This window comes from Etheostoma spectabile, chromosome 15 (genome assembly GCF_008692095.1).
Source record: "Etheostoma spectabile isolate EspeVRDwgs_2016 chromosome 15, UIUC_Espe_1.0, whole genome shotgun sequence".
Lineage (NCBI taxonomy): Eukaryota > Metazoa > Chordata > Actinopteri > Perciformes > Percidae > Etheostoma > Etheostoma spectabile.
The window spans coordinates 26009218-26024865 of NC_045747.1; the positions used below are offsets into that span (position 1 = coordinate 26009218).

General features: G+C 40.7%; 1 protein-coding gene across 2 annotated transcripts in view; it reads left to right on the forward strand.

Moving 5' to 3' along the window:
• cemip (cell migration inducing hyaluronidase 1) overlaps nucleotides 1–15648 on the forward strand; it is a gene marked incomplete at its 3' end in the record, with an annotated part of 254772 nt that overhangs the window by 150689 nt on the left and 88435 nt on the right. For both annotated transcript variants that reach the window (XM_032536538.1, XM_032536539.1), the window contains 5 exon segments: nucleotides 2752–2988; nucleotides 5791–5970; nucleotides 10367–10437; nucleotides 10705–10800; nucleotides 11491–11612. In XM_032536538.1, the coding sequence (XP_032392429.1) occupies nucleotides 2752–2988; nucleotides 5791–5970; nucleotides 10367–10437; nucleotides 10705–10800; nucleotides 11491–11612 (706 nt within the window).

Here is a 15648-nt window from a genome sequence, read left to right on the forward strand (position 1 = left end):
TGAATTCCTCATCCATAGAGCAAGACAGCGCTTTCAGGGTGCTAGACCTAGTCACCTTCTAGCTATAAGATTACAATCCAGTGATTATTTTGCAGATATTCCCACTGTTAAATCTTTGGATGGAAATATTAGAACTAACCCTGTTGAAATAAATAAATCCTTTCAGACACTAAATTCCAATCTGTATGAATCTGAGGTCATGTTGGATAAATCTCACTGTGACAGCTGGGTAAATCAGCTTGACTGGCCTCAGTTATCAGCAGAGGAATCAGATAGCTTGGACAAATTAATTTCTTTTGGGGAATTATAACTGGCACTACTGAATATGCAAAAAGGAAAATCACCGGGCTTTGATAGGATTCCCCCTGAATTTTATGCAACTTTTTGGGAACAGCTGAGCACTTTCCTTCTTGACATGATTAACTTCTCTAATGAAAAGGGTGAATTCTCAGGGGTTGTTAACACAGCCTTAGAGAACCCCTCTGTCTCTACCTCATCTTCTATCATTATGCAAGGAGTATGGAAGTTTATCAAGCTTTAAAATTAACTGGTTAAAGTCTGCACTACTTCATTTCAATGATTCTGCCCACAACTCAACCATCTCTGCTTACATCCAAATTTTTTAGCAGTTTAAATATTTAGGCATTGAGGTCTTCCCCTGCTTAAACCAGATTATTAAACATAACTATTCTGTTGCTCTGAACAGTGTTTTGAAGGATATGGAAAAATGGATAGGTTTCCCCATGTCAATTCAAGTCTGTATCTCAGTGGTTAAAATTCATGTTTTACCCAGGGTCAATTTTGTGAGCTCTATGCTACCTCTCTCCCTCCTGCGGGCCACTGGCGTAAATTACAATCAGCAGTATCTAAATGTATCTGGAAAGGCAAGCAGCCGCAACTTAAGACTTAAGATGTCTACTCTACAGAGGAGGAGAGAGGATGGTGGCCTTTCCGTTTCCATTTTAAACATTATTTTTGGTTCTTTGTGTTAAGATCCCTCCTTACCTGGTTTAATCCAGAGACGTCTGTTTGTTGGCGTACCTTAGAAAATGCTATGACAGAGCCGTTTTCACTTCATGACTTTCTTTTTGCCAATGTTTCTAACAAACAGTGCCAGCTATGCTTTGGCCCCATTATCTCTCATCTTATCAAAACTTGGAGATTAATTGAAAGAAACTGCTGTGTAGCTTGTAACTGGCACACTTTTCCCCCTTTCTTCAGTAATACAGCACTCCTGATTGGTGGGAGGCCGATAACAGCTCCACAATGGGAACAAAGGGGAGTTTGTTGTCTAAAAGACATTTTTTGTGAGTTTGGCTTGTTAACCTTCTCTGACTTACAAAATGCATTCAATGTGCCACTTTCCTCTTTTTTCTTTTACCTGCAGTTAAGGTCGGCATTCAAGGCAGACAGTGTCCCTTAGTAAAGGTCTTTGCCCATCCATCCTATTCAGAAGTTATTTACTGTGCAGCCTAAAAATTGGGGTATGGTATCCAGGCTTTATCAGTTCTTGGTGGTATCTGGCCTCTCTGACCTTCCTATCGGGAGGATCTGGGCACACGAAGGCCCAGGCCTCGCTCTCGACTGGCATGATGTATGGTCTAATATTCTAGAAGTATAGCGCTATCCAGACCATCAGTAGATTCACTACAATTTCATTCATAGGATATATCTCACCCCCGTGAAAATGCATCATATGAAAATAATTAACAGCCCTTTATGCACTTTCTGCCCAATTAAAGCTCAAGGTACATATCTTATGTTCTGGGAGTGTTCAGTTCTGGAACAATATTGCATCCAAAATTTCCACCTTGATTAATGTTACCGTGCTTGTTACTGTCAACATTTTGATAATGAATGACCAGTCAGCCTTCCAGCTTTCTAAAGCTAAAAAAATTGTGTTTGCTGGACTTACAGCTGCTAAGAGGATGATTGCAACCCGTTGGAAGCCACCTCATGACTTGTCTGTTCCTTCATGGATCCTTTCTTTTTTGGATGTCACTCACATGGAACTTTCGACGGCTCGTGTGGGTGGAGCCCCAGAGAAGACTTTGGACACTTGGCACAGCATTGCTGAGTCCTTTTCTTTTTTTTGTGTGTGTGATTGGTCCCATGTCTTGTGTGTGTGCGAGTGTGTTTGTGTTTGTCTGTTTCTGCATGTATAGTTTTGTCTCCCTCCCTCCCGTTTTTCCTCTCTGTGATTTTGTGCCCTGGGACGCGTTCCTATGCCCCAGTGTGTTGTTTGTAACTGTTTGTGAATTTTAAGTCTACATTTTTGTTCTGAATATAAAAATAAAAATTTGATCACAAAAAAAAGAAAACACAAAACCAACTAAACACAGAAACTTGACACAGGGACGAGACGTGACAGATTTATATTAAGCTGGATGTCTATGAAAGGCCAGAAATATTTACTGGAACACTTAATGTGGATTCATCTGCCTCTGAAAAGAGTCCCTAACAAATCCACTATTTCCTTCTGTATGAGTCATATTTGCTGAAAACTGCAGTGGTAAGCTTTTTTGAAAAATCTCTTGAAAAAAATGAAATGGTCTTTAATGGGATGCCTTTTTGCCATTATTTAGAAAATCCTCTAAATGATAAAACACAAAACTTTTAAACATGGTAACATGTGATGTCTACATTAGGGTAAGTATCACGAATACTAAAGCATACTTTTTTTGACTCAAGTGTTATTAGCAGATAAGACACATTATTAACATGTTTCAAACTCTCCCACACTGTTCTCAGACTGGATGACAGTGATGAGGAACACAGCTACTTTGGGAGGAAGTACATTGGCGTGGGGACAGGAGGGACACTAGAGATCCACGGAAAGAAGAAGCTTTCATGGACATTCCTCAACAAGACCCTCCATCCCGGAGAGAGCAACCAGAACAACTACCTGTTCCAGAGAAGCTGGGGGAGCCGAGGCATCATTATACACGCCATCGAGCCCAAGACTGGAGAGGTGCTGCACGACGACAGGTCAGGAACCCGATCACCTCACAGTGGAGACTGGGTCCCGGCAGCTGAGCAATCATAAGACTCTTAATTAAAGCAGTAATGAAGTGCTGTGCTAAGATCATATAATCTGTCTAAGCACAAGGTTGTGATGAAGGAGACAAATATGGGTGTCAAACTCAATTTCACAAAGGACCTGGTAAATAAGAATCACATCAGGGACCAGACATGTGCAGTTTATTTACATGATTTTTTTAATCAAAAAAGTAAAATATTTTCTTATTATTATTGCATGTCTCATATAGCGCTTTCACATACGACTCGGTCCACATAAAGCCTTTGAAAAAGTCAGAAAAAAAGTTCCTCAGTCCTCATAGAATTTAGAAAAACAATGCATTCTGGTTACATTTTCAAACAACCTGCCTCACAGCCGGAATATGAAAACTCTGAATTTCTGAGTGTCAAAGTTAGCAAATCTGCCGACGTTGTCTTTGAGTGATGCGTTATTGCAGTTTGCAAACATTTTCCCGATTTTATTTTTTTGTTGGTTTGGTGCACAACTTGTTGGGCAAAAATTTACTATGATCCTCAATTGATTTGCATTAGCATCAACATTTTCAAGGGGCTGGATTTGGCCATCAGGCCTTGTGTGTGCTCTAAAGGCTCTAACTTTGTTTCATGCAGGGATATTAAATGTAGGTATGATACCATCATTAATATCCGTCCATGCTTATCTCATCATAGTTTTGACACCAAACGCAGGGCGGATTATTTGTTATACAGATTGTATTGTGGATATTAGATGATTGTAATTTTTTAAGCAGAAAACATGACATTGGACTGCATCTAGTCTCCTCTAATCTCCAGTCTTATTAAAGGTGACAGCCATAAAATGCACTTAATAAATGGTTACCAGCTGTAAATATGCAAAGAATTAACCGCAGTTAGGGATTAGAGAACAATTAAACAATAATTATAAGTCAATAGACAGCAAATGCTTCTTTGTAGTGGGATAATATTTTACTAATGGGTGCCATCAGTTGTTCAACTTATATTTGATGTTGGTGTGTTGCTCACAAGAGGTTATTTTAGATTTCATATTTCATGAAGCTACACTCTTTGTATTTATTTAGTCTTTATTATAGCCCAATATCACAACTCACACATTTGCCCAACAATCAGCACAGAATTTATAAATCCAGGATAACCGATAAAGCGAGGCTTGACCCAGTCTAATCTGGGCCGCCTGGCTTGGTGCGTCTCACGAAGGCCAAGCCAGGCTGGGGAGGAGTGACTAGGTTGAGCAAGGCTGAAGTAATTAAGATAGATGCACGGTCACAGCTTTCCTTAACAGTGGTAGATCACAGATTTACTGACGCTAAAATGGAGAATACACATTGTTCATCCTTTATACAGAGTGAGCAGCATTTTCTTGTTGAATTATGATGACAGGAAACACATTATTTGTTAAAAAGAAACACAGCCGCTGTAATAAAACAACAGGAAGCGTGGCAGACAATCGCTGACTGACAAACTGCTCTGAATTTAAACCGTCATAATCATAGCAATCAAGGATTATGCATTTGCATAAATTAACTGTACTTTTTGCCTTAAAAGTTAGCAGAAGATAATGTTACTCAGAAAAAGTTACCACAAAGATCAATTTTTTACAAAAGCTAGAATATGATGCGTAAATATCTCTTTCACTTTGTTTCTCCCTCTCTCTCTCATGGGTTAAAATATAAAATACCTAACCATATTGCCATATTAACTCCCACTGCTCGCTTTTAATGCAAAGTATACAACTGTTTGTTTTTGCAAATTGACTCATTGAATGGTTTCAGTTAAGAGCAGTAGTTCATAAATGTATACTTTTAGACCATCAGTCAGTCGGTCCGCTACTATCTGCCACACTTTTATTATTAGTACTATTATTTTTTTATTATAGAGGACGAATTTTTCTTCTGTACATATTATATGCTTTGCTCCCTCGTATAAACGGACATAGAAAAGACAGACACTGACGAAATTGAACTCTAAAATCTAGAAACTATGAAGATAACTAAGGGATAAATTACATACACACGGTAAACATTAATAGAGGATATTCTATATATCAGTTATTTCCCCCCAGGAAAATGTGTGTCCTCTCCCTGTTGTTACATGAATGTACAGTAGTCCACACTATATAGTTATTGGTTCAGTGAACTAAGACTATAATTTGGGAGGATTGTACAATTTGGATATGTTCTTAAAAATGTCCAATCCTCCCAAATCATAATCAGTGAAGAATACAAAAGAAATGAATCAACTGTAATAATTTAAAATGTATTGGTCCACTATAGAAACACACATGTTCAGCATGTTATAAATTGCCATTCGTAACCGACTTCATTTAAAACAACAATATGCACCTGTTGTATTTTAATGCAGGCTGATAAGAATAACGTAAAAGCACTGCTGAGTGAACAGAAAAGGCTCCAGGATTAATAAATCTGGTCCGGACCAGGCACATTTAACAGTGTATTGATATATCTCCCTTTCAGTAACACATTTTAACACCTATACAGGATGTAAATGAATGTAAATAGAAAAGAGGATTTCTGACCCACAGATCATTGATCTTGACAGGTACCAAATGATGAAGATCTTAAAATATAGGAATTAGGTTTTTCACTTACAACACAAATGGATCATTATTCATGTTGGAGCTGGATACCCTGTTTATAAGTGGAGTGGATTTGTGGCCCGTTTTTGTTTTAGGATAAAAGGAAGACACAGTATTGATTTTGTTTCTTTTCCCTGTTCCTACCTTCACTCCCACAGGTTCGACACATATCGCAGTAAGGATGAGAGTCGCCGCCTCGCAAAGTACGTGGATGGAGTGGAGGCGGGGATCATACTGGCCATGGTGGTCAATGACGAGGGCTCCAACAACTTGGAGGACTCGGCCAAGAAGAGCCTCTTCAGGCTGGGCAGCCGTCACATCAACAATCTGGGATTTCGGTGAGCTCCTGATCTATTGTTTTTGAAATTAAATAACATCACCTGCAAAAAAACACAAAACTAATGATCAAAACTAAACATAAAAAAGAAAAAAACGATGACACAATTTGTAAGTTACACCTTGCATAGTGTCGCATTGCCAGACCTTCCTCCACAGCACTGCCAAGGAGGGTCTGGCTAGTCCATACATGCATTCCAGGATGGGAGAAAAAGGGCTCTGGTTTATTGGCATTTATTAAACCAATCACAATTGTCATGGGCAACACTTAGCCCCTGACAGAGCAACAGTGCCTCTGCAAAATAGCCTCACGAAGGAACATGTTTTGGTGGAACATGTGAACATTCAAAAGTTGTTTTAGTTGTGCAATAGAAAACTCAGATTGGACAGATAGCCTAGCTAGCCGTCTGGATTTACCCTGCAGAGATCTGAGGAGCAGTCAACCACAGGCCTCATAAATCCACGGGAGTTAAAAATTCCCAGAAAGTGGAAGGTGAAGGACATCTGGCCAAAATGAGGGACATCTGGCGAAATTTCACACCTGAACAATCCTGGAAATGAAATGTCATCGATGTAGACTACACCCTGGTGATCTATGAGCTAGGCTTGGGCAATCCTCTCTATTTACATATCGACTGAGTTCTGTTAGTAAATTAGATTAGTTAATACCGCCTTAATATTGGAGTGGGAAAAAACACTAATCCCTTCAACCAATGACATATAATCTGATCGCCGATCGGCACAAGCCTACTATCTGCTCACTTCTTTCAATTCAAACTCATCAATAGGTATTCAGCTGCAGCTCACACCATGTCAGGAAAGAAAATGTTTGTTTTTGAAGCCCCCAGCACTCTATTGTCTGGAGCATTCTTTTTATTGATCGCTGTGAATTAATGAGAAAATGTTACAATGGCAGGTGAGTCCCAGGGTATAGTTGTCTGTTTCTAATTAATCCCTGCAGCTTTTGGGGACCTTTTGGTATTTATGGATTTTCAAAACAATCTCTTATCTACACCTGTACACTCTATTGGAATTCAATACAACAACTCTGCCATTAATTCTACCTTTTCTGACGTTTATACTCTTGGAAATGTGTAAATTCAGTAATATGTTTATTATTGAGGTCATAGTTAAAGGTGGTGTTGTACTGGCCTGCATTAAATATACAAGAGCCTCTCAATATGTAATATAATATAAAATACAGTCCAGTACAAAACTATCACTTGATGAATCTACTCTAAGTTTAATATTCAATTAAATTATTCAATATAATATTCAATTTAGCTCTGGTTTGGTCACCACCAACTCCTTAAAAAAAACACGTCTTTCTCTGTTAACCTGCCAGTCCCTAACTATGCCTGTATGCTGCATAGATAATGGACGGCGCTTTCGGGGTCTGAAAAGTAACGCCAATGCGTAGTACCTGTGTTGGATTTCTGAGAACTATGGTTAACTGCTCCTCAGATCCCTGCAGGGTAAATCCAGACAGCTAGCTAGACCATCTGTCCAATCAGAGTTTTCTGTTTCAAGACTAAAACAACTTTTGAACGTACACATTCCACCAAAACAAGTTCCTTCCCGAGGCTACTTTGAAGAAGCACTGCTGCTCCGTATGGTGCTTAGCGCCGCCCAAGACACTTTTGATTGGTTTAAAGACATGTCAATAAACCAGAGCATGTTTTTCTCCCATCCCAGAATGCTGTATGGACTAGCCAGACCTTACTTGATTTATTACCTCAGTAAATATTTTCATAATTAGTTTAAGGTCTCAATCGCTACTTTCAAGTCTTCCTTAATACAACATGATGTTCATTTTGTAAATTATGGTTCCATTTGTTTTAAATCAGACAATAAAGAATGGGATGCTAGGATCTGTCAATCAGGACAATTGCTTTGCAATGCTAACCATGCTAACACTGTGGACATTAAAATAGACCTCAACTTGTTTTTGGCTGTTGTCCGTGTTTTCGTCTTAAACTTTGGTAATCTCATTGTGTTTTCACTTCATCAAAGTTGATTGGAATATTTTGGTTGCCTTAAAAAAGGCTTGTTCAGCATTCAGCCAACCAAGTTAGCTAGCTACCGCTAGCATTAGCTGGTAATCTGGGAGCATACCTATGTTCCCACATTTCTAAGAATATTTTTTTTCACTAAAATTTTTTCCCTATGTTCCCCTAGCCTTATGTTCCTAGTCTAGCTATCACCAGACCAAGCTCATACTTTTAAGATTGAACAGTCTGGGGAGTCTGCTCTGGATTTTCTACTGAACAAGAGGCGTGATCAACAGGCATAGATCAAACGACAATGATCCAGGGGTGACGTACGGCATCAACGGGTTGCTGCGCTTTGGTGGCCGCTATGTTGAATGTAAACAAAAAGCTGCTTACCATTGCTTCCTTATAGTCTTCATGTTAAACCCACCAATAGTGCCAGGTGGAAAAGCCAGTTTGTGACTGGTCCCTGCAAGTTTGTATGCCTCTCTTCAGAAGGGTTGAAAATCAGCACCTTTCTCTCTTTAGTGTTTAGCTTAGGGCATTGCCATTCCAATCATACAAAACACTGGCTTGGCTGCGTCATCCTCCCCAGCTTCACCTTCTGGTCCAAAAATCATCGAGTGCAGTTTCAAAAAAACAAGATTGCCACTGCCAAATTGCCAAACTCGAGGCCTTTACAAAGGCAGTCTACAAAACAATGGCTATTGTTACATTCATTGTTTTTACTGTCTGAGGTCTGCTCATGTGAAATAAAAACAAACGCATACACGCACGCACACAGTCACGGCTGGTGAAGATAAAAAGAAACATGTCCGTAACTTGCTGGATGCTGGGGAGCAGCAGAACTGCCAGAAACATGGTGGCACATGTTTCCTCTCTCTCAGCCTGTTTGTATGTCAGGAATGCATGGGAAATGGAAACAGAATCATGCCATGATAACTAAACCCCTGGAGATGTCTCGAAATTTCTCACATAAGGAGTATCGGAGTAGAAACAGTACACTGACACATTCCTCAAAACAAGACCCAACTGTGCTCTTCTGTTTTTCAGAAAAAAAATAATATAGAACTGTTGGATAGAAGACTTTGCATAGCAAACCCACAAGCTTGTGTGAATGTGTTTTGTTTTGCAAAGTGCTAGTCAGCTATAGTATGCCGAGTCCTTGTTGTGGGCTGTATGAAGATGCTGGTGAATCTTGGTAATGTTGGCCCTGCGGTAAGCCTCCGAGCCTGGCCAAACCTAATGCTGCTGAGGAGACCGCAGGGAACACTGAGAGGGTTACATAAAGAACACGGGGACACAGCTCAAGTTCATTTTCCATTTCCCAATTTGCACTTTGCTCCATGGTTGTGGATGCTGTAGAGGATGGAGTAAGTGGATGGGAGCGATGGAGGGGACAGAGGGATTCCTGCCTAACGACTCTTGTCGCCTTCTCGCCACACTGTTTCCAAACAGGCCAACACTTTTTTCATCGGGCAACAGAGGCTGTGCAATTTGTGGCGCACCCAGAGACATTTTAATAAGCAGGAATTTATGAGACAGTGACTGCAATACATTCTCAGTTATGTTATTTGCATATATTTACTGCTGCACTTCAGCAAAAATTAATTGAAGTTACCTAGCAGAATATCAGCAGCAGGGCAACACCTCAACCGTGCCTCCTCCAGCATTCCTATAAATACCCTCCTAAGCGTGCATTCACACAACACACACACACACACACACACACACACACACACACGCACACGCACACACACACAAAATGCACTCAGACGGTCTGGCGGAAACGCAGGTCTTTTCATTCATTTTGAATGGGGGCAATGTTGAGCAGACCTAAATGGAATGTGCGGTTGTTTTCAGCAAATGACACAGAATTTTGGGACTTTTGCTTATTTATTTATTTTTTCTGCTTGAGGTGGAGATGTGTTTATTTTTTTTGAGTTGTTTAATATCTGTGCAAAATTCAGTGAACAAGTCCCTGTGGTCCCCATGGGGATGAGTGTTGTGTTTAAGATCAGACAGCAGACATCGTCATCTCCCTGTCCCCTACACTAGTCAGACCTGTAACACACATGCACAGGCAGCATGTCATTATCTGAGTGATGCATGGTGGGATATCTCATTTAATTACCCAGACTCCCTACTTGTGAATGTCAGCTGCTCCCTCCTTTTGTTCATTATTAGAAATGTAGTGTGTGTGTGCATACAGTCTAATGTAGCTGTTCCTCACGTTTCACCTGCGTTTTCTATGTGTGTTTATTATTTTACTCTGCCTTTCCTTCTCTGTCTTCTTCCTTCTTTTTTCTCCATTTAATGCCTTTCCTCACCTCTCCTTTCCTTTGTCCAATCCATCACCTCTTTTCTCTTTCCCCTGCTTTATGTCTCACCTCTGTATCTGTTACAGGCATCCCTGGACCTTTATTGTGGTAAAAGGAGACGCTTCTTCTGCTGTGGAGGGTCACGCTGTCTACCAAGGTAGAAATCCATTTTTGCTACCAAACTGATCTTATGACTATGGATGAGGATTAGGGCCATGTGGGGGACATGTGAAAAAATGTATTTGCGTTCTGAGAAAAAAATTCTGATTTAAATCTCAGAATTCTGAGAAAAGAGTCAGAATTCTGAGAACTTTAATCTCAGAATTGAAATAGATGTTTTCACATGTGGCCCTAATCCTCTTCCCTATACTTTAGTAAAAACACGTGTGTGTGCGTGTGTGTGTGTGTGTTTGTGTGTTTTCAGGAACCAAAGCCTCCTCAGAGGCCAGGAGCTCTCGTGTTTTTCAGTCGAGTTTTGGAGACCGTTTCACAATCACCATCAGCAGCCAGTGGGTGCAAGGTAAGTCTACACGCACACACACACACACACACACACACACACACACGCACACGCACACGCACACGCACACACACACACACAGGCGGACACAGAGAAACCAACTCCTTATTCCGTCATCTCACTTTTATGTCACTTTAAATTCTTCCTGAGCCGTAATTGATGAGCTTTGGTGATATCATCACCAAATCATTTTCTCATCAATAAGTCTGCCTCAGACCCAGCTGTCTGGTGTGCTGCTGTTATTGACCCTTCCTTTAACATCAGTCAAAGCATATTCCAATTACGTGTTTTTCATCTCCCATCAGATAGCAGCTATTTAAATCAAACTGCCAGACTCCAGCATGCAGATATACACATTGTGGAAAAGGCTGTGAGACATATGTTCCAGCATTGTGTGTGTGAGTGCATGTTTGAGTGTGTGCGTGCGTGCGTGCGTGTGTGTCGAGCTTCAGATTGCAATCTCACAGTCCACACCAGACACATACATGGGACAGAGAAGAGGCCCTTCAATTACTCTGCTACAAATGTTCTCTGCACGCCCAAATGGACTACAAGTCAAAGCCTTGACGTAGTTATTCTAATATCCAATGCTGGCTGTGTGACCACTGAACCGGGAGCTTCTGGTTTTTGTGTTTGTGTGTGTGTGTGTGGTGTGTGTGGTGAGTGTGTGTGTGTGTGTGTGTCTCACAGAGGCAGAGTGGACAGAATGGTTTGACAGGGATGATGAGAGGGGATCTGGAGACTGGGAAAAAGTGTCTGACCTGCACGAGGCCTACCCAGACAGACTGTGCAGCAGTCCACTTGACATCCAGGTAAATTGCTCCTTCCATTTCTTTCTACTTCGTGATTCCGAGCAAGTTAAGACAAGTTGAGGAATAGTTTGTCCAGCAATGCAGAGGGACAAACTAAATATTTGTTCTGCAAGTGAAATTAAAAATCTGAAGTCTTGGCTAAAAAGTCCAGAGCAACCAACAACAACTTGCATGGCAATTTCCATTTCCATACAATCCTATTGCTTGAACAGTTTGATAGGTCCAAGAAAACATCTAATTTGATTGAAGCCCATCCGTCTCTCAGGTTGTTTTTTACACCATCACAAACGAGAATGAATAGTGGCAATTACGTCCACTACTTTCAACAAAAGTAAAACATTTTAGCTGTAGCTTAACTACTTCTAATGAAGAGTAGCTATAATTGCAGTAGCTTCTGCAACACTGTGCATCCAATTCTATTCACTTTATATATAGTGTCAAATCATAACAACAGTTATCTCAGGACACTTTACAGATAGAGTTGGTCTAGACCACACTCTGTAACTTACAGAGACCCCAACAATTCCCCCCAAAAGCAATTGCATATCCTTTAACAGGCAGAAACCTTGGACAGAACCTTGCTCTTTGTGGACCCACCTAGTCTATATCGACGACGTTTCATTTCCGTGATTGTTCCAGTGCCGCAGGAACTTCCGCAAGATGTCCCTCATTTTTGGCGGGATGTCCGTTACCTTTTACCTCCGTTGGATTTATGAGGACTATAGTTGACTGCTCCTCAGATCTCTGTAGGGTAAATCCAGACAGCTAGCTAGACTATCTGTCCAATCTGAGGACTATGGTTACCTGGTCCTCAGATCTCTGCAGGGTAAATCCAGACAGCTAGCTAGACTATCTGTCAAATCTGAGTTTTCTGTTGACAACTAAAACAACTTTTGAATGTACACATGTTCCATCAAAACAAGTTCCTTCCTGGGGCTATTTTGCCGACGCACCGTTGCTCCGTCCAGTGCTTAGCACCGCCCAAAGCACATGTTTCTCTCATCTTGGAATGCTGTGTGGACTCGCCAGACCCTCCTCCATTGCCACTATGCTCCGCACCTCCGCCTTCTTGTCAACAATCCTCACGTTCCGTTTCAAAAAAGAGATTGCTTCACCTGTGGCTAATTCAAAGCAAAGCTACCCGTGTTTTGCTAATACAATGTTTTTTACCTGGCCGCTGCAGAAGCATGTTTCAATGCATTAGCAGAAACCTATCACAGCTCTGACATGGTGAACAGTGAACAGTAGGCTAAACAGTGAGGCTGTTAGCAACAGAGCATAAAATTGACACCTGCCATCCTGCCAAATACGGGTAAAAATGAACTTTGGAAGGTAACATTGTAAAGTTACTAGCCAATTTGGCTGCTGATGAGTGAAGCAAATAACGGCTGCCAGATTGGTCTGTTTTTCCGCCAAGAAATTTAAGAGGTTTTGTGCGTATTTGGCTTCATTCATCTTTATTTAGCAATACTGATTGTAGAAATAATCCTACATTTCCCATGAACACCATGTTGTGACGTGTCGTGCAACTGGTGGCTACAGGCTACGTGTGTGGTATCCATTTCAAGCTATGCTGAAAAACGGAGAAGACGAAAAGATTGGAGCCAAATAAACCAGAGAAGCTGAAATTAAATGTTAGGAAAAACAGAAAACAAACTAAAAAACATGGCTAGTGGAAAATCTGATTGACTGGTAATATTAAAAATCTGCTAGCCATGTAGGCTGGGAGAGATGGCAAAAGTAATCCCTTCCTGTACTCAAGTAGAAGTACAGATACTTGTGTTAAAAATACTCTGGTAGAAGTACTAATTTAAATTATTTACTCAAGTATAAGAAACAAAGTTCAGGCTTGGAAATTTACTTTAAGTTTAAAAGTAAAAGTAGCCTTGTGAATGACGACCATTTTTTAGACTAAAAGCTGAGAAACTTCAATGGACATGGAGAAAAGGCTCTTTATATGCCATTGCATACATTTTAAAATGGATGTCTGCCAATAGGCCTAAAACATCACAGATATGATTATCATGACAGATACTGGGAGAGTCTGACTGAGCAGCAAGATATGAATTCAGTTGTGATTCTGTGAGAATTCACAGATCCAGTTTCTCTTTTTTAATTGTCCCCTCAACATTTAAAGGAATCTACATGTATGTGGGTGTGCTCAAATATGTCTTTCAGAAAGAAAATAAAGGATAAAATATGAATTACTATACAGTTATTAATTAATAAGTTCCCCATACTTTGGAGTTTCCCAGCACATTGACCAGAAGTCATTCTTGATGCCTACTATCTCCAACATCTCTCTCGGATAAGGCCGAGGATGATGGGAATGTCTTGCTGCTTGTCTGCTGAATCTCTGGGTTCTTTTCTTCATTTTCAATCATGTTGGCGTCCACACTACTATATGCTAACGTTAGCGCCATCAAGCCGCGATCATTTGCCGCAAATGAATGCCTCTGAATCTATTGAGTCGCCTTGTAGTGGTGCGTCAAGTGCAACGCACAGTTTATTCCCATCCAATTAGAATGAATTTGGTATTGATGACGCAAACAATAATAAAGGTAACTCCAGTGAAATTATGTGAAACTTGTAAGTGAGGACTAGATTAGGACTGTATTTAAACCTTATTCTAGTTTCCAACTTGCCCCCAAGTATGTTTGTTAAACACGGCTGGAGACAACTTCTCTCTGTTGATGCTTTATTACAATCAAGCATCAGGACAAATACGGGCGTGGGTAGCTCTGCTATGGCTGTTTGCGTGTGGTTCTGCAAATAAATAAATAACATTGTAACGGCTACCATACACAATTTATAGGAATTTATATGCTAGCAAGTAATAACAACAAACCCACTATTAATTACTTTATCTTAATGCAGTGTAACTACTGTATCATGTAAATAACGCACCTAAAATTCAAACGTGAGCAAGGACGTTCAACAATCTCCATTATGAATCAACAGCCAGGTGTAACCTAGGTAACAGGTGAAGAACACAAACAACTAAATCACTAGCTAGCTAGAGAACTATAGACCAATAGCGGGCTTAAATGAACTGACAACATAAGTTATACGACTTACAGTTCTCAAGGATGCACGCACACACAATCTCAACTAATTATCCTCCGGACTGCTAATCTCTTTTTCTTTTCTCTTACTTTTTTGTCCATATGGCTTAGACTTAGACTTCTCTTTATTAATCCTTTTGGGATGACTCCCTCAAGGAAATTGAAATTTCCAGCATCCGTTTTTAGCAAGATGAATACAGTATAAAGAGAAAAAGATGAAGACAGTATAAAGATAACAGTAATATCATAATGTAATAATAATAATAATAATAAAAATAAAATGAAAACCTTTGGCTATAAAAACACGTTAAAAGACATTTACCATAAATTATCATAAAGTGTCAGTGTCGAGTCAAGTGTTAAAGTGTCCAGGTATTTATGTGAGTCCAGGTGTGTATGTGTATGAATTGTCCTCTCTGCCCTATTTCCTCCTCCCCCCGAGTGTGGAGTTGTACAGTCTGATGGCATGAGGGACAAAGGAGTCCTTGAGTCTGCTGGTCCGACACCTGGGAAGGAGCAGCCTTCCACTGAACAGGCTCTTCTGGGTGCTGATGAGGGTGCTGGCATTTTCAGTAATGTCCAGCAGTTTTTCCAGCGTCCTCCTCTCTGCCACCGTCACCAGTGAGTCCAGCTTCTTGCCGCCCACAGAGCCGGCCTGCCTGATCAGTTTATCCAGCCTGGAGGTGTCCTTCTTGGATATGCTGCCCCTCCCCAGCACACAACAGTGTAAAAGAGGACACTGGTGACTACAGACTGGTAAAACATCCACAGCAGTTTGCTGCAGATGTTAAAGGACCCCAGTCTCCTTGGGAAGTACAGCCTGCTCTGTGTCTCCCTGTCCAGGTGGTTGGTGTGTGTTGTCCAGTCCAGTTTGTTATCCAGCCACAGCCCAAGGTATTTGTATGATTGGACTGCCTCCACCTCAACTCCCTCTAGCAGGACTGGTCGCGGTCTTGGTCTGGACCTCCCAA